General features: G+C 43.4%; 1 protein-coding gene across 2 annotated transcripts in view; it reads left to right on the top strand.

Moving 5' to 3' along the window:
* Positions 1 to 25,802, top strand: part of ASB7 (ankyrin repeat and SOCS box containing 7) — an 88,920-nt gene that overhangs the window by 23,174 nt on the left and 39,944 nt on the right. For both annotated transcript variants that reach the window (XM_082253063.1, XM_082253064.1), the window contains exons 3-5: positions 4,730 to 4,833; positions 11,634 to 11,891; positions 24,276 to 24,881. In XM_082253063.1, the coding sequence (XP_082109189.1) occupies positions 11,681 to 11,891; positions 24,276 to 24,881 (817 nt within the window). In that variant the 5' untranslated portion in view covers positions 4,730 to 4,833; positions 11,634 to 11,680. The remainder of the gene's footprint in view (positions 1 to 4,729; positions 4,834 to 11,633; positions 11,892 to 24,275; positions 24,882 to 25,802) is intronic.

Genomic DNA, 25,802 nt, shown 5'->3' with positions numbered 1-25,802 from the left:
AAAGTTGTGCAGGGACTACTTTGAAGTCGTTGCAACTTAAAGTCACACAGATATGAACGTTAATCATTAGAAATCATGGAGTACGACTTGTCATTTGACTTTGCAGCCCCAAATCGCAGGACAAGTCACACAAGTGTGAAAGGGGCCTAAAGCGTATCAGACATGGCGCCCAGAGAGCTGCCCTGCTGAATCACCAAGAGCCCGATATTACTGAATAGATATCTGCATATTTTTTTTTATCTAAACCCATGCAACAGCAGAAAGTGCATTACAGTTCAAACTTTCCTTATCAGAGTTTACATTCCATTCTGTTGTGTCTCCGACATCTGTCTCAGGCTGTGTTTCTCCTTCATCGGAGGAGTACAGCAGACAAACTTTTGTGTTGTGCCCCTTTCACACAGGCGGTGCGCCCGACGGACTCAGTTTTGCTCAGCGGGGATCGATCCCCACTGAGCAGGCAGATGACAGGTCCGTCTCTGCTTACTTTGCAGAGACAGAGCTGTCAGAGCCCCCCCCGCTCTCCTCTATGGAAAATCAGATGAAAACGGATCGCCTGGCCGTTTTCATTCGATCTTATCTGATCTGATCCTCCAGACGGATGGAAAATAGGGTTTCCATCTGTCTGGATTTCACGGACAGGATCGGATCGGATAGCAGCGGGTGTCAGCAGAGATGTCTCCGCTGACATCTCCTGCTCTATAGGGCTGCATGGAGCATCCGATCCGGTCTGCCTGGAAAGCTGACAGGCGGATCGGATCGGAAAGTCTGGGTGAAAGGGGCCTTAGCACAATACAGCAAACAGCGCTGACCTGTTCTTCACATGCTAAATCCTCACCGCTTCCCAGACTGTGAAATAATGTCCCACTGACCACAAACAGGTACATTTCCATCTACTGTTCAGAAGTACGCTCTTGTTACGTACCCCGGAAGCTGCATGATAACTAATGCTGTTTTTGTGAAAAGAAAATTTGGATAATGAAATTAATGACCATTCAAAGATTTTTGTTTTTCAGCATCCTGGTCAATGTATTTGATCAAAGCTATAGATGTATTTTTCTTTGTGGTACAGTGTTTGAAGTTTTAATACTTTTTCACTGTACTTATTTATCTGTAATGATTTCAAAACCCCAAAACAAAACTGTATTAAATTGCAGCCCACCAATCTTTAGATGCGGTGGCTGCATTTGTTTTCTTTTTTTTTTTTTTTTAATTCTTTTCCTTTATTTTCACCTGGTGATCCAGCAAATATGTCTGTTATTTTTCACCTTACTTTACATAGTTACATAGTTAGTGAGGTTGAAAAAAGACACCAGTCCATCCAGTTCAACCTATGATGCGTGTGTGTGTTTGCTGTTAACCGTACATTGTATACCCCTGTATATTGTGGTCTCTAAGGTGCCCATCTAATAGTTTTTTGAAACTATCGATGCTCCCTGCTGATATGATGCTTGTGGAAGAGAATTCCACATCCTTACTGCTCTTACAGTGAAGAACCCCTTACGCACTTTAAGGTTAAACCGCCTTTCCTCTAGTTTTAGTGAGTGGCCCCGTGTCTTATTGTATCTCCTTTCTCTGAATAGTTTAAGAGAAAGGGATGTAGGTACCGTGAATATTATTTATACTTACCTCAATACAATCAAACCCCTTTCTATCCTTCCTATTGGATAATTGCTGCATGTGCCCAAAGAATGAGGTCAGCTGACTACCTGAATATACTGAATGACCAGGTTATTCCATCAATGGATTTTTTCTTCCCTGATGGCACGGACAAATTCCAAGATGACAATGCCAGGATTCATCGGGCTCAAATTGTGAAAGAGTGGTTCAGGGAACATGAGACATCATTGTCACACATGGATTGGCCACCACAGAGCCAAGATCTTACCCCCATTGAGAGTCTTTGGGATGTGCTGGAGAAGGCTTTGCTCAGTGGTCCGACTCTCCCATCATCAATACAAGATCTTGGTGAAAAATGAATGCAACACTGGACGGAAATAAATCTTGTGTATCGAAACAATGCCACAGTGAATGCGTACCGTAATCAAAGCCAACGAAATAATAGAGTGTGTGACCTTTTTTTTTTTTTTGGTGGCAACGTTTTTTTTTTGGCCAGGCTGTGTATTTTATAGCAGAAAGTTGTCAGTCTTTTTTTCATATAGCGCAATAAATAAAAACCTCTGTGGTTTCGTCATATATTCTCATGGTGTGTACTAGGCTTAAAGCATAACTCCACTTTTGTTGGGGAAAAAAACATTCCCCTCTGGGTGATCTCTGTACATTACAAGGATTTTAACAAACTTTGTTGCAGATTTCTACCTTATTCTGAAGAAATCATTGTTTGTTCCTCTGTGCCTCTGTGCTGAGTGGGTCAAATGGGAGTGGTTTCATAATTATCTATCAGCTGTGGCAGCTGCAGAGCACTAATGAGGAAAGCTGCTGGGCCTGCATCCCTTTAGACGTGTTCCTATTGGGAGTATCTGACCAAAAATTACATTTTTATTGCAGAGAATGCCAGAAATCTGACTTATATCTTAGTGCAGACTTCTGGGATAATTGGTGAGCCAATCACACAAGCAGGAAATTATGTTTCTGGGGGTGTGGTCAGTATACATTCTGTGTACAGAACAGCTCCAGGTAGCCATATTGGATTATCCCCATTAGATTGTAAGCTCTTCTGAGCAGGGCCCTCTAAATCCTCTTGTATTTTATTGTATTGTATATGTACTGTCTCCCTCTATTATTGTAAAGCACTGGGTAAATTGCTGGCGCTATAGAAAACCTTAATAATAATAATATATATAAAAAAGTTGCGCTAAAAAGTTCAATATTATAACAAATGAATGTCCATAAATAAGTCCAAAAATAAACGATGATGTGTAGAAACAGGAAGTGATCACTCCAAGGCTCCCAATGGTATTATGCTGACCAGAAAGCCAAATTAAATCAGCAGGGAATCCAAAACAAGAATCTTGACGCCTTTTAGCCAAAGGAAACACTTGTTGAACTCCCAAAGGGCAAGGTGCATGGTGTTCATGAAATAAAAAGAAAAAACGCCATAGCGTAAAACCGCACAACAAAAAAAGAGATGTACCGCAGCTATCTGTATATAAACGCAGTTAATCACAGTACAAAGAAAAAATGAGAAAACAGTTGCTATACAAAAGGCAAGAATTTACTACCGCAGCTAAACGCAGTCGCATGTAATCGCAATGTACAAATGTGAGTAATCTTTGTGCCAGGAGTGTTGGAATTTCAAAATAACAAAACATGCTTTTACCAACGGCAAAACAACCGCCCGTGTGAAAGGGGCCTAAGGCCTCTTTCACACGGGATCCGCGTTGCTCAGCGGGGATCGATCCGCGATCCCCGCTGAGCCGGCGGATGACAGCTCCGTCTCCGCTTGCAGTGCGGAGAGGAAGGTGTCACAGCCCCCGCTGCTCTCTATGGCAGATCGGATGAGAGTGGACCGCCTGTCCGCTCTCATCCGATCCGATCCCCAGGACGGATGGAAAATAGGGTTTCCATCCGTCCGGATTTCACGGACAGGATCGGATGCGGATGGCAGCGGGTGTCAGCAGAGATGTCACCGCTGACATCCGCTGCTCCATAGGGCTGAATGGGGCATCCGATCAGATCCGCCTAAAAAACTGACAGGTGGATCTGATCGGACCGCCCGTGTGAAAGAGCCCTAAGTATAGTAGTATGTGCTACACTGTTGGATGAAACAAAACAGTGTCAATGTCGCAGGCCCGCCATTACTAGTAAAATAAATAAATAAAAATGACATAAGCCCCCGTTCACACTGGGGCGACCTGTCAGGCGACCTGGTCGCCTGACAGGTCGCCGTAGGTCGCCTTCCATAGAGAAGCTGCGGACCCGTTCTAATAGGAGCGACACAAGTCGCTCCGACTTAGAAAAAGGGTCCGGAGCTTCTTTGGGCCGACCCGGAGCGACCTGCATTGACTTCAATGTTATGAAGTCCGTGCCGGCCGCTCCGAGGTCGCGGTGCGAGCAGCGTGCCGCGACCTATGAGGTCGCCCCGGCAAGTAGCGTCGCCCCAGTGTGAACGGGGCCTCAATCTTTCCCGTAGTTTGTAGACGCAATAACTTTTGCGTTAACCAATCAAAATACGCTTATTGGGATTTTTTTTTTTACCAAAAACATGTAGCAGAATACAAATTGGCCTAAAAGGATGAAAAAAATTGATTTTTACATTTTTTTTATTGGGAATGTTATATAGCAGAATGTGAAAAATATTATTTTGTTTTTCAGAATTATCACTACTTTTTACTTTATAGCACAAAAAATAAAAATCGCACAGATGATCAAATACCGCCAAAAGAAAGCTCTATTTGTGGGAAAAAAAGGACATCAATTTTATTTAGGTATGGCGTCACATGACTGCGCAATTGTCAGTTAAATGAATGCAGTGCCGAACCGCAAAAAAATGGCCTGGTAATTAATGGGGCAAATCCTTCCAGTCTAGAACTGGTTAAAATGTTCATCCAAAAAAAAAAAACCCAGTGGTGATCAAGTACCACCAAAAGAAAGCTTGATTTTTGTGAAATAAAAATGTTATAAATTTTGTTTGTGTACAGCGTTGCATTCTCGCGCAACTGCCAGTTAAAGTAACGCAGTGCCAAAAAGCAAAAGGTGGCCTGATCATGAAGGAGGGTAAATCATCCGGGGTTCAAGTGGCTAATTTGTCATGTATTTCTCTTATTACAAGGTGAAGACTTTTTTCTTTTCTGTTGCGATGAAGTGTGTCAGCGAATCAAGCCATATGAGAAGCAATCACAACATCACAAAGTCGGTGTGACAAAGTCGTGAGAGGTATATACTTATTGTTTTGTGAATTAAAGTCCGTTCCTTTTTTCCTCTCTCCCTATAGTATGTAGCAACTTATGCACTTAAGTATAATCTTTTTTAATCATTTTGTTTTACTCCATCAAGCATATTATCAACACAAGCAAGTTCACAGGTAAAGCTTTTGTTATGGATTTTTCTGGTTGAGACACTGAAAGCGAAACTTTGCACAAAATTGCAGAGAACAGGTAAAATAGAAAGAGAGCGGGCACCGGATTCTGTCAAAGAGTCTGTTTTAAAGTTTTTATTTGTTACATCTTATTTTATAAAGAACATAAAGAAGCACATGGTGTGAGATGTTAAAGAGGAAGTAAACCTGTATAAAAAAAAAAACGAAGACAAAGGCATAATGAGCTAGTATGCATCGCATACTAGCTCATTATGAAGTACTTACCTTAAAACAAAGCCCTCGCAGTGCCGCCCGCTCATCGACAGGACGGCCAACATGTCCGGCGGTCCTGCTTCCTTGTTCGCATCCTCCAGCCATCTGATTGGCCGGAGGCACAATTACATCACTCCTGCGCATGCGCGCTTGAGCCGCCGTTCACGGCATAATGCTCTGAAGGAACGGCACAGGTGGCCGTTCTTCAGAGCGCATGTGCCGATGACGTCATTGGCTGCATGCACTGTAAATATCTCCTAAACGGTACATGTTTAGGAGATATTTATAGCACCCATAGGTAAGCCTTAATATAGGCTTACCTATAGGCAAAAGACTTTAAAGTGGGTTTACCACCACTTTAACCGCTTGCCGACTGCGCACAGTATATTTACTGCGGCAGTCAGCCCCGGCCAGGCAGAGTGACGTAGGTCTACGTCGCTCGCCTGTCACCGGGTTTTGAGCCAATAGCGGGCGAGCGCGCGCCCGCTGAGGCGCACGCCCGCTGAGGCTCGTTCGCAGAGGAGTCCGGGCGTGTGACCGGCGGACCCGTTGTCCGCCAGTCACACTACGATCGTCGGTAGAGAGGGAGAAAGGCGGAGCGGCTTATGTAAACAAGCCGCCTGTCATTCTCCCCTGTGTAAAAATGGAGATCAGACGGTTCTACTATGTAGAACCGTTGATCTCTGTTTTTACAATAGGAGACATGTCCCATCACAGTTAGAAACACGCCCCTAGGACACACTTAACCCCTCCCTCTCCAATACAGTTAACCCCTTCCCTGCCAGTGTCATTTTTACAGTAACAGTGCATATGTATAGCAGTAATGTCACTGGTACCCCCAAAAGTGTCAAAAATGTCAGTCAAGGGTCCGATCTGTCCGCCGCAATGTCGCAGTACCGCAAAAACAATCGCAGAACGCCGCCATTACTCGTTAAAAAAAAAAAACACCAAAAATGACAAAAATCTTTCCCTTTGTTAGTAAACGCGCAAACCAATCAAAATATGCTTTTTGCGATTTTTTTTTTTTTTTTTTTTTTTTACCAAACATATGTAGCATAAAACAAATTGGCCGAAAATGTTAAAAAATTTTGATTTTTACATTTTTTTGGGGGGGAATTTCATATAAAAAAAAGTGAAAAATATTGTTATTTTTGCAAAATTTACGCTCTTTTTTTGTTTATAGCGCATGATCAAAAAATCGCACAGGTGATCAAATACCACCAAAAGAAAGCTCTGTTTGTGGGAAAAAAAGGACGTGAAATTAGTTTAGGTACAGCGTCGCACGACCGCGCAATTGTCCGTTAAAATCACGCAGTAAAAAATCGCAAAAAACCCCCTAGTCAGGAAGGGGGTAAAATCTTCCGGGGCTTAAGTGGTTGATAAAGCAGCAAATATAATAATTTTTACATGTCAGCAGTGTTCGGAGAGTCTCTTGTGCTTGAAGGGTAACTCCACTTTCGTGGGGGAAAAAATAATAATCTAGCATATACAATTGCGACACAAAACATATTGTGTTAAAATGTTATTAAAAACCCATAAGTATCGCAATCATGTACTGGTGTATGTTCCCTATTCTCAACCTCGACACCATGATATAACCTTTAAAGCGGAGTTCCGGCCTCAAAATCGAAAAAAATCGATTTTGGGCCATCCGCTTGCTGAGGGCCACCTGAAAAAGAAATGGATGCGCCCAATTTTTTTTTTTTTGGTCACTTACCTTGATATTAAAGAAAATATACTCCCCTTCCTTTGACTTCCTCCCTCTGCAGCCGCGGACCGCGCCGTCACTTCCGGTTTGCGATGATTCCTGGGAGATGAACGTCATCGCTCCCAGGAATCAATGCACCGGCCCCGATCGTCACTTCTGGTGCAGGCGCGTCATTCCCTGCTAATTAGCTTCTGGGGATGCCCAGAAGCTGTGCAGGGATGCCGCACCGGAAGTGACGAGCAGGGCATTGTGGGACTCCGACGTCACCGAAGAGGGCGCAGAAGAGGATCGCGCTGGCTTCAGCTGCCCACACCTGAGATGGCAACACTTGAGAAGAACTTTTCAAGGTAAGTATTTCTTCTTACAGGTAAGTGCGACCCGGGACAGTACAGAGGCTATCCATTGCGGAATGTACTAGCCCTGACTGTCCTGGGGGTATTTTTATCTAAATTTAACCGCCTAGGCGGAACTCCGCTTTAAGTAGTAAGTCAGAGACCTCAGGTATATCAGAACCCTCCCTATAGCAATATTTCAGCTATTTATGGAAAGCTTTGCTACCCTGAACCCATTCCCCATAACAGGTGTATGTTATTTCATTTGGGAACGCAAACAAGATTGAATTATGTTGTTTATTTGCTCATCATCTGTTCTGTATTTTTTAAATGTTTATGTATCATCTTCTTGATGTTATCAGTAAAAAAATGATTGAAAGAAAAATAAATGCACATCTTTTTGCAGGTAAAAAAATGTGCACTTATTTATTTTATTGGGAGCCTGCAAAGCATTGCACCAGCGATCAGCAGATCGTGGGTGCAGTGCAGGGCTCTTGCAGACTCAGTGTGTAAGCTGTCTGCCCCATACATCTTATGGCCATGCAGTTACACAGAGTATAAAATAAAAAGGTGAGTCCCGCGCTGTCTGAGGAAATATGTAGTAGAGTTAAATCCTTCCCAGATGCAGCATGTATCGGTACTGAAACCATGCAGTGTACAAGCTAATAGTAAGGTGTGAAGACTGCGATTCCTTCCCTGTTACTCAAATCAAGGCGCTGTTTTCTTAGCAAAAAATATGAGTTGTTTTTACCTATCTGGAATAAATATTGATTTTATAAGACCATATTGCACTATTGTGAGCCTTCTTAAATCCGAGATACGTCGGCCCCTTGGGAGGCTTATAAGGCTGATCCATCCTAGACTGTTTCTGGACACCAGAGTAAGAGTGGAGAAGCGGAGTAGGAGTGGAGAAAAGTCCCTGCTTTTCTAACAAGGCGTATGTCCTTAGTTATGGAGGTGAGCGCTTAGTACCACTATAGGGGTACACGAGAGAGAAGAAGCACCCCACATTTCACTAATATGGTGTTAGGTGGAGGGACAACACCTATTTGATATTCTATCCACCCGGACACAGGAATTGATGAAGTGTATCTTTCACTTGTGAACCTTTTGTTGTCCGAGGCATTTATAGTTGGACTGAGTGATTTTAGCACAACTTATTTGTTTTATGCACTGAGCACTTTCGTACCTGTCACTTAATTTGCCTTGACAGTTACCTACTAAGAGAAGAAGTTTATTATTTATTAAACTTTTATATATCTATTGAATTCTGGATTTCACTATTGAACTTTATACCTGATGATTTTTATGGAACTATAAGCACTAATTATTACTATTGTTCACACTATTGCACTTTATTATATAACAACATATTTTATTTAATGTATATAATCACTTTTTTCAAAATTTTAATTGAGTACTCACTTTCAAACTAGTCCTAATACTTCCTAGAAGCGCAGTATCCCCCACCCCTTACATGCAGTTACACAGTACTAGGAAGCATCGATGAACTATCGCAGCGCTCAACAGCGCCATGATAGTACATTGGGAACTATAAGCCGATAGCCGCAAAGGCTGGCAGACATTATAGTTTTCCATTTACAGAACACTGTGAACGGATGACGCGGCCGGGTTGGCAGAGCCCCGCATGGCTATGTTCTTTTCAAATTATGACAGAGAGCAGGGGGAGAGTCGGGTTGGGGAGGGGGGGGGGGGGGGGGTTGTTGCGGAGGCCAGTATGTTACACCCTGAAAATGTGCCTTCACTACTTCAGTGCGACTTTTTATGCAACTTTGACCCATAGAATGTAAAGTAGGATCAAAATCGCACCAAAAATCACATCAATGGCACACTGGAAAATTGTGCGACTTTGGAGATGCGCTAATTTTAATGGAGCCTAATAGTCTTTGTCATGTTTAACATGTCAGGAAAATCACAAAGTTAGACAGATTCATACGTTTTAATGTATGCACTTTAGCAGTATATAAAGGTAGTGGGAATAAAGTATACAAAACATGTCCTATTGTTAGATATTATAACACATTTATCCTCCCAAAAGTGATACTGCCCCTCTGAACTGGGGTCTAAGGCCGGCCATAGACAAATTGAAATTGGGCCGGTTCAGCAGTAACCAACTAAAATTGGATCCCTCCATGGGCTTCCTGGTAGTACAGAAGTCGATCCATCCTGTGATTTGGACAGGCTTCCTGCACGGAACACCTGTGCATCTTGCGTGGATGGAGAAGGCCCCTTTGCTCAGGTGTATAGATTGGTACACCCATGTGAATGACCCCGAAAAAAAGATGAAGCAGGGTAAAGTGTTATGACAAGGCCGAGTAGAGGAAATGCAATGCATCTCAGTCATTGTATGGAGTCTAGAGTAAACTTGACGCATCTGTATAATTTAGGATTGGGAAGTTGTGATCTGCAGCTGGTGTCAATGTTGGAGGATCTTCACCCTGTTAACAAAAATGTAAAAGTCATAATACTATAGCACACATTAACTTGTCCTAGGATCCAGCGATTTTTTTTATTTTTATTTTTTTCACCCAACCTGGCTCTTTGCCAGTCTTCGGGTCCAGGTGCTAGCATCCTAACTCTCAGAAGCCGACTGTGACTCCTTGCGGCTTCACAGCTGGCTGCCCACTGTGCATGCTTGAGCCGCCCTGCGCCCTGTGAATGATCCCACAGTGTCTCCTGGGACCTGCGTTTTGTCTCAAGAGGCTGCGGAAGAAGAAGGGGGTAAACTTCTGGTCGGATTGCTGTGGCGATCCAACCAGAAGTGGGAGTAGGTACCTGTAATAATCAGGTACCCACTCTCTCCCCCCCCCCCCAAAAAAAAAGGCATTCCAAATATGGAAGGGAGGGGGAAGAGGAAAAGCGGAACTTCAGATTTTGGGTAATGATAAGCTTTAAGTTACCAGCACCCCAAACACAGGTCACAAATGGCACTCTTCCACTGCAAGTAACGGCTCGGCTCTACTCGGCCCTGCTTGGCCCGGTTTGCTTTTCCACTGCTGTTACCGCATGGTACGGTGTTGGAACGGTTCAGTACGGTTTGGTATGGTTTGCTTTTCCACTAAAGTAGTACTAAAGTTAAGTGGGTGGGATAACAACGATTCTCTGACCAATCAGTGGCTAGTAGTGACTGCATGCAAAGGATTGTGGGATATGGTACCGGGTATGGTACCTCTTGGAACCACAATCGAGGGGGTACTGTTTTTGAGAGCCGTACCGTTCGGTTCTATGCAGTGGAAAAGCGCCGCCATACCGCACCGTACCGAACCGTTCCTACACCGTACCATGCGGTACCAGCAGTGGAAAAGCACAAAAGCAAGCCGAACCGTTCGGTTCCATGCAGTGGAAAAGCGCCAAAACACAGTGCACTTGCCTGCACCGAATTGCATGGTACTATGCGATCTGGTTGCAGTGTTTTTCCAGAAGTTGTCCATGCACTACTTTCGGTGCGATGCAGTGTGATTGGAGCTCGTTCAGAATGAATACGCTCAAATCGCACCGCACTGAACTGCATGTGAATTGCACAGGAACACACAGCACATTCCTGTGCAACTCCTAATGAAAACCTTCCCTTAGGCTACATTCACACCTAGGCATCTTGAATTGTTGGCAGAATCGTCGCAATTCTGCCTGCAATTTCAAAATGCTTTGGTCAAATAACAAATTACGCATTTCAGATGCCATTCAAACTAATGGCACCAAAAAACATGGTGCAGTTCTGCTGCGATTGTCGGGCAATAAATCCTGCTGCAATCGCAGCAAATCGCATTACGTGAAGCTTGTTGCCTGAACTTTTTTGGGGCGATAAGTCTCACAAGATGAGGTTTTCTGCAATTGCATCCTGATTTATCATGGCAGAGCCGCACAGCATTTTTTGGTGCCAATAAAATGAATGGCATCTGACATGTGCGTTGTACGATTTGTCTTTTTACCAGAGTGTTTTTGAATTGCTTGCAGAATCGCACAAGGTGCCTTAAAGTGCTTTAGGTGTTCTAGATATTCTTGTGTATTCACAAAGTCAGTCCAGGCCAACCATGATGTTCATTATTCATCATCTTACTTACTAAAACAGGCTTAAATCTTCCATATGAATGTTATAATTGATTTTGAACATTTTGGGGGAAGGGGATTGGTTAATTCCACAGTGTAGGTATAAAGGCATCAGCAACATTCAACAAGCAAGCTTTATAAAAATCACTGTTAGTATTCATGAAATCGGGTAATTTTGAACTCCTAAATACCAACAATTCTGGGAATCTAAACCGTTTTATTTTAATATTCACTTGTTTCTTTTTTGACATTGACATCAGTTTGTTTGCTATGACAGGCGACTTGCGGCCCCATGACTCTATAGTTAAGAAGAGCAGAGGGAGGATGTTACATCACCACTGCCGGAGGAATCCTGAGCTACAGGAGGAGCTGCGGATACAGGCAGCTGTGGCTGCGGGAGACGTCCACACCGTACGCACTATGCTGGAACAGGGCTACTCGCCCAATGGTCGGGATGCCAATGGATGGACTCTGCTTCACTTTTCAGCAGCACGTGGAAAAGAAAGATGCGTGAGAGTATTCCTAGAGCATGGAGGTAAGATACAAATACTGCACAAGTGGTAAAGTGCAGAGAATAAAATCTAAGTAGCAGCAAGCGCATGTTTTGGATACTATACACAATAGAATATAATTGTAAAAATCTTGCTGCGCTACTTGTGAATATCAACATAGAAATCAATAGAACGCATCGATGTGATATTTAAAACTCCATGTGCAAAGACACTGAACAAAAACTAAATGTGTATATAGACAGTCCATGCACCAGTGAATGTCTGTTGGAGTGTTCCGTGTCTTTAAATGACACCATTTGTGACGAAACGCATAGGGTGGGATCGGAAATCGTGACTTAACCACAAGCTTGATCACAAGGAGAATTCTGGGTATTATAGTTTGCTGAATGTTGATTTCCCCATATTAATTTGTAAGTGCTTTTAACCCTATTAATAAACACAGTATAAAGAAACTTACACTATGCAAGCTTTGTTTACACGTGATAAACACCCAGTGCTTGCCCACAAATCACATATGCACGCTTAACAGAGAATGTGTGACTCTCCTAGAATGAAATGTCAACACACGCTTGTATGTGTCTGCCCAGTTGTCAGTCAGCGGTGTATGTAAATCTGTCACCTCGCCAGCTATTTTGCACCATTCAAGGTTAATTATCATGGAAAGGGAAAAAAACAAAGCTTGCATACAGCATTTATTAAAAAGGTTAAAAGCACTTACAAATGAATGTGTTGAAATCAGAATTCAGCAAACTACAATACCCAGAGTTCTCGCCTCGCCCATGGGTGGTGACTTTCGACCCCACCCTCCGCGGTTCGTCGCAAATGACATCATTTAAAGACCGAACACTCCTAAGAACTTATTTACTGGTGCATGGACTGTTATATATATAGTTACATTTTTGTGTAGTGTCTTTGCACATGGAGTTAAAAAAAATTCACATTGATGCGTTGTATTGATGTATATGTTGATCACCAGTAGCCCAGCAAGATTTTTACAATTAGATGGAGGTAAGATGACTATAAATGGAGGTAACATGAGTTCTGTTAGGATAGGAATTTCCAGTTCAAACTAAAGCTAGATCCTTCGAAGATCTCTCAACATAGCCCCCTCCACCCTTTACTGATCTATTATGAGAGCCACAATTAGGTAAACACTGCTGTTTGGGAATAGCAGCTGCAATCAGTATATATGGCCTAATGCAGGGATCTCTAAACTTTTCAAACAAAGGGCCAGTTTATTGTCCTTTAGACTTTAGGAGCGCCAGATTGTGGCCAGCGTGGGCAGAAAATGTCCAGGGCCCAGAATTAGTGAGAGTAAATATGGCCTCAGGGTTGGTGGTCATTCGCAGGATTAGTAGTGCCTCTATAAGTAGGAGGAATAGTATCCCATCATTGGTGTTGGTGGAAGAAATAGTGCCATATTGTTGCTGTCAGTGGGAGGAATAGTGCCTGGATAAAGGCTGGCAAAGGGCTGCAGTTTGGAGACCCCTGGCCTAATGAACCATTAATTAATGTATTAGGATATCTTCATGTAGTCATAAAATCGAACTTATTCATGTGGAATTCTACTTTTTCCTTTTTGGATAAGCCGAGGAAGGGTTTAGAATTCTCTGTGTTGCTTTTTACAATCCTGTTTTGTTCACTTCCTGTCCTAGTGACCCCACTGGACGCTGGATGAGCACAGACAATAAAGAGTGGTAAGGGCAGCCAGCATTTAGACACATCAAATGTGCATCTGGGTGTGCTCCTCTAGCAATATGCGGTCTGAGCTCCCCGCATCCAATCTGTCCCCACCAGTCCCATGTCCTTCCTCTCCTCTATTGGCTCTGCTGTCTTATCACTTAGCCCAAGGGGCAGACACAGATGACACAACTCCCGTGCATACGGGCTGTTGTTGCATTATCTTGTCATACAGGCTCCATTGCTGGGACTGTACACTTTACTGCTTATGCCCCACAGTAAGAGTACAGATTAAAAGAGTTTTTTTGGCAGAAAATTTCTCTTCTCCCAAAAGACCTTACCTAAACTTTGATTGTATGGTCATATTGTACTTTGTATGGTCAACATTACATCCTATGAAGGTACACTCACACCATATGTGGTGAGATTGCACTGGGTGGCAATTCCATCACAGTTCTGCTGCATGACAAGGCAAAATGCCTTCATGTAAGCTTCATGGAGCACCACTCCAAGTGCTGATGCTGTTGCTCAGATGATTCACTGATAAATTGGGTGCTGGCCTGAGCATGATCATCCAAAAGCGCTGTAATAATCATTAAAGGTACGCCACACAAAAACTGCTTCAAGATCATTAATGCCACTGACACGTTTCGCCCCGTCTCCAGGACTAAGCCCCAGGTTGGGGCGAAACGTGTCAGTGGGGGTGTGGTAATCAGGAGAAGCCGGGGCTGAGGCCACTTTTCATATCTTGCATACTTGCAGGTGTTGGTGTGCAGTGTTAGTTTATCTTTCATTAAAAGGCAAAAATGCTTTGTCTCCTTATCTGCCCGGGTCTCACCACTGTGTTACAGTGGTGTGTGTTGAAAAATAGATGCCTGCGTGCAGTACTTTTTTTAATGTTTTTTTCAGCTCAGCACGTTAAGGGAAAGCCTCACACCACGCAGCAGCAAATTGAACTTTATGAAACGTGTATGTGACATTTCAATAAGAATTAAAAAAAAATAAAGTGCACTCATCCTGCCGGACTGAGCTGATACAGTTGTAACGCAGCAGCTAATGTGCTCTAATGCCTGATGGCCTTGGAATCTGCCACCTAATTCCACAGCCCTTGAAGCTCAAAACCAACCAGTTTCTTGTCGCTCTTTTCTTTTATACCCCTGATGTCTCACCTGCCCTTTTATCAAAGTAAATGGAGCAGAATGTAATATGTTTTTATCTCAAAAGTGGTTCTATAAATTTGCACTCTGGGGATAAGAAAAATCCTGTCTTGCAGTGGGGGCTCCCCCTGCACTGCAGGGTTTAAAGGAGAAGTATAGCGAAAAGCTATTTTGGCTGTACTTCTCCTATGGATCACAGGAGTGCAATTCATTTTGCACTCCTGTGACCCGTTTTCAGCAGAGAGCGGACTAAAATCGTCACAGAATTCAGTCCAGGCACCGCATTATCACTACAATGGAAGTCGCGATCCGCCAAGTGCCCAGTGAGTGAGGAGGAGGCAGAGCAGAGAGCTGCAGACTGACAGTCAGCAGGTCTCTGCTTGGGGAGCTGTCAGAACTGAGCGATCGGCGGTGTTCGATCGCTTGGTTCCCAGTGCAGAGGCGCCGGGGGACAGATGCTGCATCCACCTAGGTAAGTATAATTGGGGGAAAACATTAAAACTCATACTTCTCTTTTAAAGTAATATTGAAGCATTTTTTTTAGCCTAATGCTTGAGCACAATAGAACAAACCTTCTCCTGTAAACTAATCATTAAAATACTTAGGCCCAGCGCTTGCTGTCTACAATTTTCTATGCTGCTGGCTCTGGCTTCCTTAGTGCTGCTTCCCTGAACTATCAGTTGTTACAGGAAAGAGTTAAAAGTAGACAGTGCAGTCTTGAAGTCAATCTGTTAGCTTAGACCAGTGATGGCGAACCTTTGCACCGCAGATGTTTTGGAACTACATTTCCCATGATGCTCATGAACTCTGCAGTGTAGTTAAGGATCATGGGAGATTTAGTTCCAAAACATCTGGGGTGCCAAGGTTTGCCAATTACTGGCTTAGACAAAGGAGGAGCGAGGAGCCAGGGGCTGTGTTTTTCTCGTAACTGCTTGCCGACCGCCTCACATAACCGTATAGTGGCAAAAGCTGCTCTCCTGTGCTGGATCACGTACTAGATATGTGATCCAGCACTTCCAAGTAGGGGCCCAGCACGCATGCAACCGCCGCGTCGGCTGTGCTGTAAATGCAGCACAAGCTGATAAGTGAGTGTAAAAAATGCAGAGCTCTATCATGTATGCGGGATGTGCCTGTTTTTGTTTTCCTGCAAAGCAGGGGGGAAAAAGTCAGCACATCCCTTAGAAAAAGCACCTCACAGTACACACATTAACACTGGTTAGGCACACATTTAACCCTTTGATTATTATTTTGTATAGTATTAGTGTCACTGGTTCCAGTATATATCTCATAGTATGTAGACGCTATAACATTTGCGCAAACCAGTTAATATACGCTTCTTGGAATCTTCTTTTTGCCAAACATTTGGAGCAAATTACATATTACATACATAGTTACATAGTTGTTGAGGTTGAATAAAGACAATAGTCCATCCAGTTCAACCTGTGTTGGTGTGTGTGACCGTAATCATCTCTCATACCCCTGAATGTTCTGATCCTTGAGATGTACGTCCAAGAGTCTTTTGAAAGTAGCCATACTTCCCGCAGAAACCACCTCTTGTGGTAGAGAATTCCACAATCTTGTAGCCCTAACAGTAAAGAACCCCCTGCGTTGCCTGAGGTTAAAACGCTTCTCCTCTAATCGCATTGTATGCCCTCGAGTCCTCATGCAATCCCTTCGACTGAATAGCTTTTTTTCTATGCTGAGATCACCATTGAGATATTTATAAATTGTTATCATGTCCCCTCTCAGGCGTCTCTTTTCCAGGGAGAATAAATCAAGCGATTGCAGACTCTCTTCATAATTAAGGTCCTCCAACCCCCTAATTAGTTTAGTTGCCCTTCTCTGGACTCTCTCCAGCTCCAACACATCCCTCCTGAGGAATGGCGACCAGAACTGGACAGAATACTCCAGATGCGGTCGGACCAGAGTTTTATAAAGTGGAAGGATTATAGTCTTATCTCTGGAATACATCCCTTTCTTTATGCATGCTAATATTCTGCTGGCTTTGGCAGCTGCCGCTTGACATTGCATGCTATTGCTTAGTCTATCCTCTACTAAGACTCCCAGATCTTTCTCCATTTTTTATTCCCCCAAAGGTTCCCCTCCTAACGTGTATTGTGCTTTTATGTTTTTAGTCCCCAAGTGCAAAACCTTAAACTTCTCCACATTAAACCTCATTTGCCATGTCGTTGCCCACTCTGTTATTTTGTCCAGGTCATTCTGTAGGATATCTGCTTCATGCTGTGCAGTTATTGCCCTGCCCAATTTTGTGTCATCTGCAAAAACTGATATAGAACTACTGATCCCGTCCTCAATGCTGTTTATGAATAAATTGAACAAGGTTGGTCCCAGGACTGAGCCTTGGGGGACCCCGCTTACCACCCCAGACCAGTCTGAGTATGTGCCTAAATTTGTGAAGAAAATTTAGATTTATTTTTTAACAGAAAAAAGTTTTATTGTACAAATCAGCATAACAAAAGCATAATTTACAGACATAAAGAAAATGCACGACAATGTTCAAACATCACACAGGATACAGTTCGATAACAGTAACGATTAAAAAAATCTCAACCTACGTAAGAGCTTTCTTCGTGGGTGTCCCTCTCAGCCATCTCATACCCCAAAGTAGCACAGTCCCTCAACCCCTTCGCCAAGCCCCGCCATAGGTATGGAGGATCCCCGGACTTCCATTTCAGCAGTGGATTTTTTCTTTTTTTGGATATATTTTACAAAGTAAAAAATATTGTTTTCAACATTTTCGGTCTTTTTTTGTTTATAACGCCATCAAATAAAAAATGCAGCGGTGATCAAATACCACCAAATGGAGAACTAATAAATTCTGAAGATTTTAAAGAGCGGCAAGGAGTTGCAGAGTATCTCTTTTCACATTTAAAGGATAAGTTCACCTTTTTGACAAAAAATAATAAATGCATGTTTTTTTGCAGGTTAAAAAATTTGCATTTATTTATTTAATTTTTAGGAGCCTGTAAGCATTGCACCAGAGATCAGCAGATCGTTAATACCGATGCAGGTCTCCTGCAGATCTGTCAGTGTACCGGTTTGCTCGTACGAGAAAGCCGATACATTCAGGCAGGAAGAATGAATTAAAGCGGAGTTCCGGGCACATAAATGATTTTTTGCTGAACATACCCCCGGGACAGTCAGGGCTAGCACATTCCACAATGGCTAGCCTCTGATCTGTCCCGGTTCGCACTTACCTTTTACTTAGAAAATTTCTTCCACAGCGTTTCCATCTCTGTTGTGGGCAGCTGAAGCCGGCGCGGTCCTCTTCTCTGTCTTCTTCCGCGTCTTCGTGTCCCAGAATGCACTGCACCCGCCCCTCTCGTCACTTCCGGTGCGGCGCCGCATTCCTAAACAGCTTCTGGGCATGCCCAGAAGCTGTTTAGCAGGGGAATGCGGCGTCGCCCGGAAATGACGAGCGGGGCCGGTGCCGTCGCATTGATTCCTGGGAGCTATGACGTTTAGCTCCCAGGAATCATCGCGAGGCAGGAAGTGACGGGGTGAGCCTCGGCGCTGGAGGAGGAAGCAGTCATAGGTGAGTATTTACGATCTTCAATAAAAAGGTGAGTAAACAAAAAAAATAAAAATAACTATCCAATTCCTTTTCAGGTGAGCTCTACCTAGCGGAGGGGCACAAAAAAAAAAAATCGTTTTTGTGCCCGGAACTCCGCTTTAACTACCATAGTGCTCACAGTGCCATTGTAGTTCATTGAAAACTACAAGCCGACATTCGCAAAGGCTGCTGGACCTTGTAGTTTTCCATTTATAGAGCACTGTGAATGTGACGCAGCCAGGCAAGCAGAGCCCCGCATGGCTGCTTTTTTTTTTTAAAGGTAAACTTTTATTGTGCAATGAAAACAATACATACAACGAATATTAATAGAAAAAACGGCCGCATTTAAAAAAAAATATTGACAGCCAGTCTGGGGCAGAAGATCCCGCTATGTGTCAGAGCGGGTGTTCCGGGGCCGGTGCATTCATAACATTTTACACCCTGAATATGGGTGTAACATTTTATGAAAGGTGAACTTATACTTTGAACATGGAGATCAGCTTTAATACTCTTCTACTTGATTATATATTATTTGTAGCCCTCTGCTGGTCAGTGCTTGTCCATAGTTGTGAATAGCACAGAAGTTCCACTAGATGGCGGTGGATTCCATACATTTTTGTTCAGCAGCGTAGAGGAGTGAATTGCTGGGTGTCCAGCATTTTACTGCATGTGACTTCCCTTTCCAGATAGCTTAGCTATTTTTCATTATATGGCTTTAAAAATAAACCCTTAATTTAGTCGTGAAATCAAACAAATATGCATGACCTCAGCGAGCCGGCATTTAAAATGTTGCAGGTACATTGTACTTATAAGTCATTGTACCACCCCTTTTAATGCGATCCATGTTTTGTCGGAGCCCTTGTTAAGTGATCAAAAAGTAGATCCATATGTTCAGGAAAGTTACTGTCAGAATGATGTCACCAAATTGATGTCCCCATGTCTCTGTGTTTGTTGCCAAATAACATGTTTCTCTGTCATGTGGTTTCTAGTGTGAAAGCGATGTCCTCATACACATTTATTTCCATCAGTAATCACTAACATCACAATCTCATAGTACTTACCCACATGTTATGGTGCCCACATTGGACAGCTATGTCAGCGAGGGTGTTAAAGAACAGCAAGTATCTAGGATGTTTGTAGTGCAGTATGAATATGGATGCTTTATTCTTCTTGAAATACTTTTTTATTTGTATTCTGTTATTAAAGAAGGACTTAATTATACAAAATATGTATGTACAGACGTGGCCAAAAGTTTTTAGAATGACACAAATATTTATTTTCACAAAGTCTGCTGCCTCAGTTTTTGTGATGGCACTTTGCATATACGGTGAAACCTTGGATTGAGAGTACTTGGTTTTAAAGCGTTTTTCAAGACAAGCAAATTTTTAAAATAAATGTTGACTTGATAAACAAGCGATGTCTTGATCTACAAGAAGCATCACGTCACAACTGAGTATAAAAGAGAAGAGAGGCGCCTCTAAGAGTCGGTTCACACTAAGGCGACATGACTCCTTACTACTTCGGGGGCGACTTGTGCATTACCATGCACCACCACTTCGGAGCGACTTGCAGGGACTTCACATAATGGAAGTCTATGCAAGTCGCTCCGAGGTCGCCCCGAAGTAGTACAGGACCCTTTTTCTAAGTCGGAGCGTCTTGTGTCGCTCCTATTAGAACGGGTCCTGTAGCGGTCAATGGACCGCGAGGGAGCGCGACTTGTCAGGCTGACAAGTCGCCTGACAAGTCGCGCTAGTGTGGACCGGCTCTTAGTGTAGTAATATGGTTACATTTAACCACTTGCCGACTGCCGCAAGACTATTTACGTCGGCAGTCAGCCCCTCACAGGCAGAGTGACATAGATCTACGTCGCTAGCCTGTGAGGGTCTAGGGAGCGAGCGCACGCCCCCGGAGGCGCGCTCCCGCGTGGTCACGGACCCCCCGCGCGTGTGACCAGCGGACCCGATGTCCGCCGGTCACTCGGTGATCGACGCTGCAGAGGGAGAAAGGCAGGCGGCTAGTGTAAACAAGCCGCCTGTCATTCTCCCCTGTGTAGAAACAGTGATCATACAGTTCTACTATGTAGGACCGTTGATCATTGTTCCTACACCTCAAGCCACAGCAATTCACAGTTAGAATCACGCCCCTAGGGACACACATAACCCCTCCCTCTCAAATAAAGTTAACCCCTTCACTACCAGTGTCATTTTGCAGTAACAGTGCATATGTATAGCATGGATTACTGTAGTAATGTCACTGGTAACCCCAAAAGTGTCAGTCAAGGGTCCGATCTGTCCGTCGCAATGTCGCAGTACCGCAAAACAAATCGCAGATCGCCGCCATTACGCGTTTAAAAAAAAAACAGCAAAAATCTTTCCCTTTGTTAGTAAACGCGATAACTTTTGCGCAAACCAACCAAATACGCTTTTTGCGATTTTTTTTTTTTTTTTTTTATTTTTTACCAAACATATGTAGCATAAAACAAATTGGCCGAAAATTTAAAAAATTTTGATTTTTACATTTTTTTGGGGGGGAATTTCATATAAAAAAATTTGAAAAATATTGCTATTTTTGCAAAATTGACGCTCTTTTTTTGTTTATAGCGCATGATCAAAAAATCGCACAGGTGATCAAATACCACCAAAAGAAAGCTCTGTTTGTGGGAAAAAAAGGACGACAAATTCGTTTAGGTACAGCGTCGCACGACCGCGCAATTGTCCGTTAAATTCACGCAGTGCCGAATCGCAAAATAGGCCCTGGTCAGGAAGGGGGTAAAATCTTCTGGGGCTTAAGTAGTTAATGAAGGTACAACATTTAGCAACTCACATGGCAGATGAATAAAGCAGGCATATCTATAAAAAAGTGGCCTGGTCATGGAGGGGGTAAATCTTCCGGAGGTCAAGTGGTTAATTATACTACAATAATTAGGCCAATGTTATCCTCTAATATATATATATATATAGGCATATTTTACTATACATTTATATGATATCCATTATTTCAACTGTTGGAGATTTAAACGGGTTTTGATGACTTTCTTCCTGTCCCTGTGTGTTCATTATAATAAGCTACGGGGACAAGTTCCTTCAAACTGAACACAGTGTACCAGGAGGCCCTTAAATAATGTATGTTGTGTTGCTTGGAAGGGTGACAAGCCACAGCGGAGCATGTTACCTAAACTCCTTACACCATTCACGCCAGACCACAGGAAATCCACTGATCGGCAGATGTTCTTACACATGCTTTTTCTTAGTGAGGACATGAGGCAAATAAAAGGGGGCATGGAGGCAAGAGAGGACACGTCTGGGCTGGAAGTCCTGTGCTAAATTGTGCAATGTAATATTTATTTTATTGCACTTTGAGGCTTGCAGAGAACAGTAATATGATACAGGAAGTAAAGCGAAATCTTACCAACAGGGGGCCACAGAGAGCAATAAAAACCTGACAGGGGAGCTTCCTTTTCCCAACTCTATACAAAACTAGAAGTGTGTTTTTTTTTTGCTATGGTACATTTGCCTTGCAGCACTGGGGTCCTCAGTTCAGATCCCATCTAGGACACTATATGCCTGGAGTTTTTCTTGTTCTCTTGTGTTTGCATGGGTTTACCCTGGGTATCCTGGGTTCCTTCGGCACTCCAAAGATGTGCTAATAGGTTATTTGGCTCCTGTCTAAAAATTGTCCCTAGTATAATATTTTAACGAGCGCAACCAAGATGGCTGTCCCACCTGGCCCAACACCAGTTTGAAAAGCCATGAGTCCCCAGGCAGGAAAGCATTGTAGAAATATAAATTATTAATAAAAGTGATTGTAAACAGCCCATTCAGTTTAAAATAGAAATGATAGGCAAAACATTTTTGTATAGATAACAAAAAGAAAAATACCTTTTTTTTTCCTTTTTAAATTATTACATTCCCTCTGTTCTCAACTGCATAAGAGCTGCCACATTCCCTCTTTTCTCAGCTGCATAAGAGCTGGGGAAGGAGAAGCAGTAGCACACTTGCCACTGAATGGCTGTGCGGGGGTGTCAGGACAAGTCTGATCATGCTCTAAAACAGGGGTGTGGAGCCCCCTGGCCATATGCGGCCCTCGAAGTCATTTGGTCCGTGCAGCTGAGTCTGTGTCTCTCAGCTGATCTTTCAGAATGGAGCCGATGCTTCCTGTATAGTTTCAACTCCGTTCTGACAGTCTGAGTGAGTCACAGGCGGAGTGATATCAAATGCACTCCGCCTGTAACCAATACAGGAAACATCGCCTCTTCCTCCAGCGTGGCGCCGCCAGCATTTCCCGCCAGCAGCACACACAGCAGTACCAGCCAGAGCCAGCAGTACTCACAGCAGTACCAGCCAGCTGTACCCACCAGCAGTACCCGCCAGCGGTTCTCTTCAAAACTTACCACCACCAAGAGTCGACTGCGCTCCAGGCCGACGCAAACCTGGAAAACCAGTTGCGAGTAGCAACATCATCAATACCAGCTAACATCACACACCTCACCAAAGAGAAGCAGTTGCAGCCATCACATTTGGGGTGAGTTAATTAAATGTTTGACCAAATATAACAGGCACATTTAAGTTGATAATTTTATACGGCCCCCGAATGATTTTATTTTACCCAAATGGCCCTTGGCAGAAAAAAGGTTCCCCACCCCTGCTCTAAAACATATCCAATAAAAACATTTAAAAAATCGAATTTCTTCATAAATTTAGGCCAATATGTATTCTGCTACATATTTTTGGTAAAAAGAAAAAATCCCAATAGGCGTATATTGATTGGTTTATGCAAACATTATAGTGTCTACAAACTATGGTATATATTTATGGAATTTTTAAATTTTTTGTTATACTAGTAGTGGCAACGATCAGTGACTTGTAGTGGCACTGCGATATTGCGGCGGAGAGTCGGGACACTGACACTTTTGACACTTTGTTGTGACCAGTGACACTAATACGGTGATCAATGCTAAATATATGGACTGTCACTGTACTAATGACACTGGATGGGAAGAGGTTACACATCTAGAGCAATCAAATGGTTACTGCTTTGCAGGAATACAAAATCCATCCCTTCCCCCTGTCAGAATGGAGCTCTACCTTTTTACAGATCCCCGTTCCTTGTGTTTTACTGGTGATTGGCAGGTGCCGGAGGACATCAAGTGCCCGGCACCCGCAGATTGGCTCCTGCTGTGAATAATCACAGCAAAAGCGGCCTCGGCAGGCAGAAGTACAAGATCACTTAGATATGCGTGATCCTGTGCAAAGCTTCCACCCTGTAGCAGTAAAACTGCTATAGGGCGGGTAGTAAACTGTGTTTTAGGCTACATTCACACCTGAGCGTAGCGTTTTCGCGTGTTTTTTACCGCAATTTTACATCGATTTTTACAGCGATTTACAGGCATTTTTACAGGCGTTTTTTGTGCAGGCTTTTTAGTTTGAATAGAGACCAATGGAAAACGCCTGTAATCTGCTCAAAAAGAAGCTCATGTACTTTTTTTAAATTTGGGCGTTTTGCTCACAGCGTCAAAACGCTCAGATGTGAACAGGGGCCATTGAAATGAATAGGATTTGTCTTGTTGGGCGTTTTGAGAGCTGATCCTAGAGCAGAAAAACTCCCCAAAAACGCCCCAAAACGCCTACATGTGAACGGAGCCTAAAAAAAAGAAAAACTGATCCCCCGCTATACTACATTATAATAGACTTGCCTAAATACTGAATATCTCCAGTGGCGCGCTGTCACCGTTGACACGGATTCCAACTTTACCCGGTCTTCCTTCTGGGTTCGCGGCTATGGCTGTTTGGATGATCAAGCCGCGATGACGTCACTCCTGTACAGTCAGCGACAGGTTGACAGACACTGCGGTTCTAGGTACATCCGAGTATTTACACCCATAAAGTGGTGGAAGAGCATTCCTGGGTGCAGTTTTATCAAACAAATATTTGCGGAGTGTATGCTAAAGGATATTTTCTGTAATAACTTTTTTTGTTCTTTTTTTTTTTCCTATTCAGCGGATCCTACGGTAAAAGACTTGATAGGGGGCTTTACAGCGTTACATTATGCTGCCATGCATGGACGGGCTCGGATTGCACGTCTAATGTTGGAATCGGAATATCGCAGTGACATCATTAATGCCAAGAGCAATGATGGTTGGACACCGCTGCACGTGGCTGCCCACTATGGAAGAGATTCTTTTGTCAGGTTACTGTTGGAGTTTAAAGCTGAGGTTGATCCCCTTAGCGACAAGGGCACCACTCCCCTGCAGCTCGCCATCATTCGAGAGAGATCCAGCTGCGTCAAAATTCTCCTGGACCACAACGCCAACATTGATATTCAAAACGGGTTTCTGCTACGCTATGCTGTGATCAAAAGTAACCATTCGTATTGTCGCATGTTTTTGCAAAGGGGGGCTGATACGAACTTGGGGAGGCTAGAAGATGGACAGACACCTCTTCACCTTTCGGCTCTGCGGGATGATGTCCTTTGTGCTCGTATGTTGTACAATTATGGGGCCGACACGAACACTAGGAACTATGAAGGGCAGACTCCTCTAGCTGTATCACTAAGTATCTCTGGAACTAGCCGACCTTGCCTGGATTTCCTACAGGAAGTACGAAGTAAGTAACTACATCTTATCATCCATCTTTTGCGCTTTTTTACTTCAGCGCTGCTTCACATGTGTGCGATGACAGACATCGCATATGATTCACAGCGCACTGCTCTGCAAATCACATGCGTTGTCTGTGCGATGCAAATTCAGCCATACAGATTGTATGGCTGAATTTGCATCGCATTCAAACACAACTCGCACAGGACCTTTTTTGGGTCTGCAGCAATATCTGTTTGCATGGGTGTTACACCTATGCGATCCAATTCATGTCTGAACTGACAGTTCGCACTGCGATATGCGAACTGATCTGGGGGTGTCGTTAACTTTGTATTGACACCCCCAGTGATTCGCATTATGGCAGTGTGAATTGCCTGCGAGATGAATGTGATGTGGGAACCTGTAGTGGATTTGCAGGGTTCCCGCATCGCATATGTGTGAACTGGGACTTCAACTCGCAGGCAGTTCACACTGCCATATGCAAATGCAAAATCAACGACACCCCCAGATCAGTTCACATATCGCAGTGTGAACTGTTAGTTTGGACATGAATCGGATCGCATAGGTTTGAACACCCATGGGATCCGATTCTGGTGCGGACACAAAAAAGGGTCCTGTGTGAGTTATGTGCGATGCGAATTTAGCCATGCAATCTGTATGGCTGAATTTGCATCGCACAGACATCGCATGTAATTTGCAGAGCAGTGCGCTGCGAATCACATGCGATGTCTGTCATCGCACGGATGTGAACCGGCGCTGAAACTAAAACTGTGAATTGATGTTAAACAACTGTGCAATGGTTTGTTTTACTACACGGTAGCTGCGCTCTCTCAATGCAAGCACATTGAATAACAAATGGGTATAATAAAAGCGCACTAATCCACAACAAAAAAACAGTGGGAATTCCTGTGATATTACTATTGCTAAATTG

This window comes from Pelophylax lessonae (genome assembly GCF_965119305.1).
Source record: "Pelophylax lessonae genome assembly, chromosome: 4".
Taxonomy (NCBI): domain Eukaryota; kingdom Metazoa; phylum Chordata; class Amphibia; order Anura; family Ranidae; genus Pelophylax; species Pelophylax lessonae.
The sequence above is the reverse complement of the archived record's forward strand: the minus strand, read 5'-3'. Positions and strand labels throughout refer to the sequence as shown.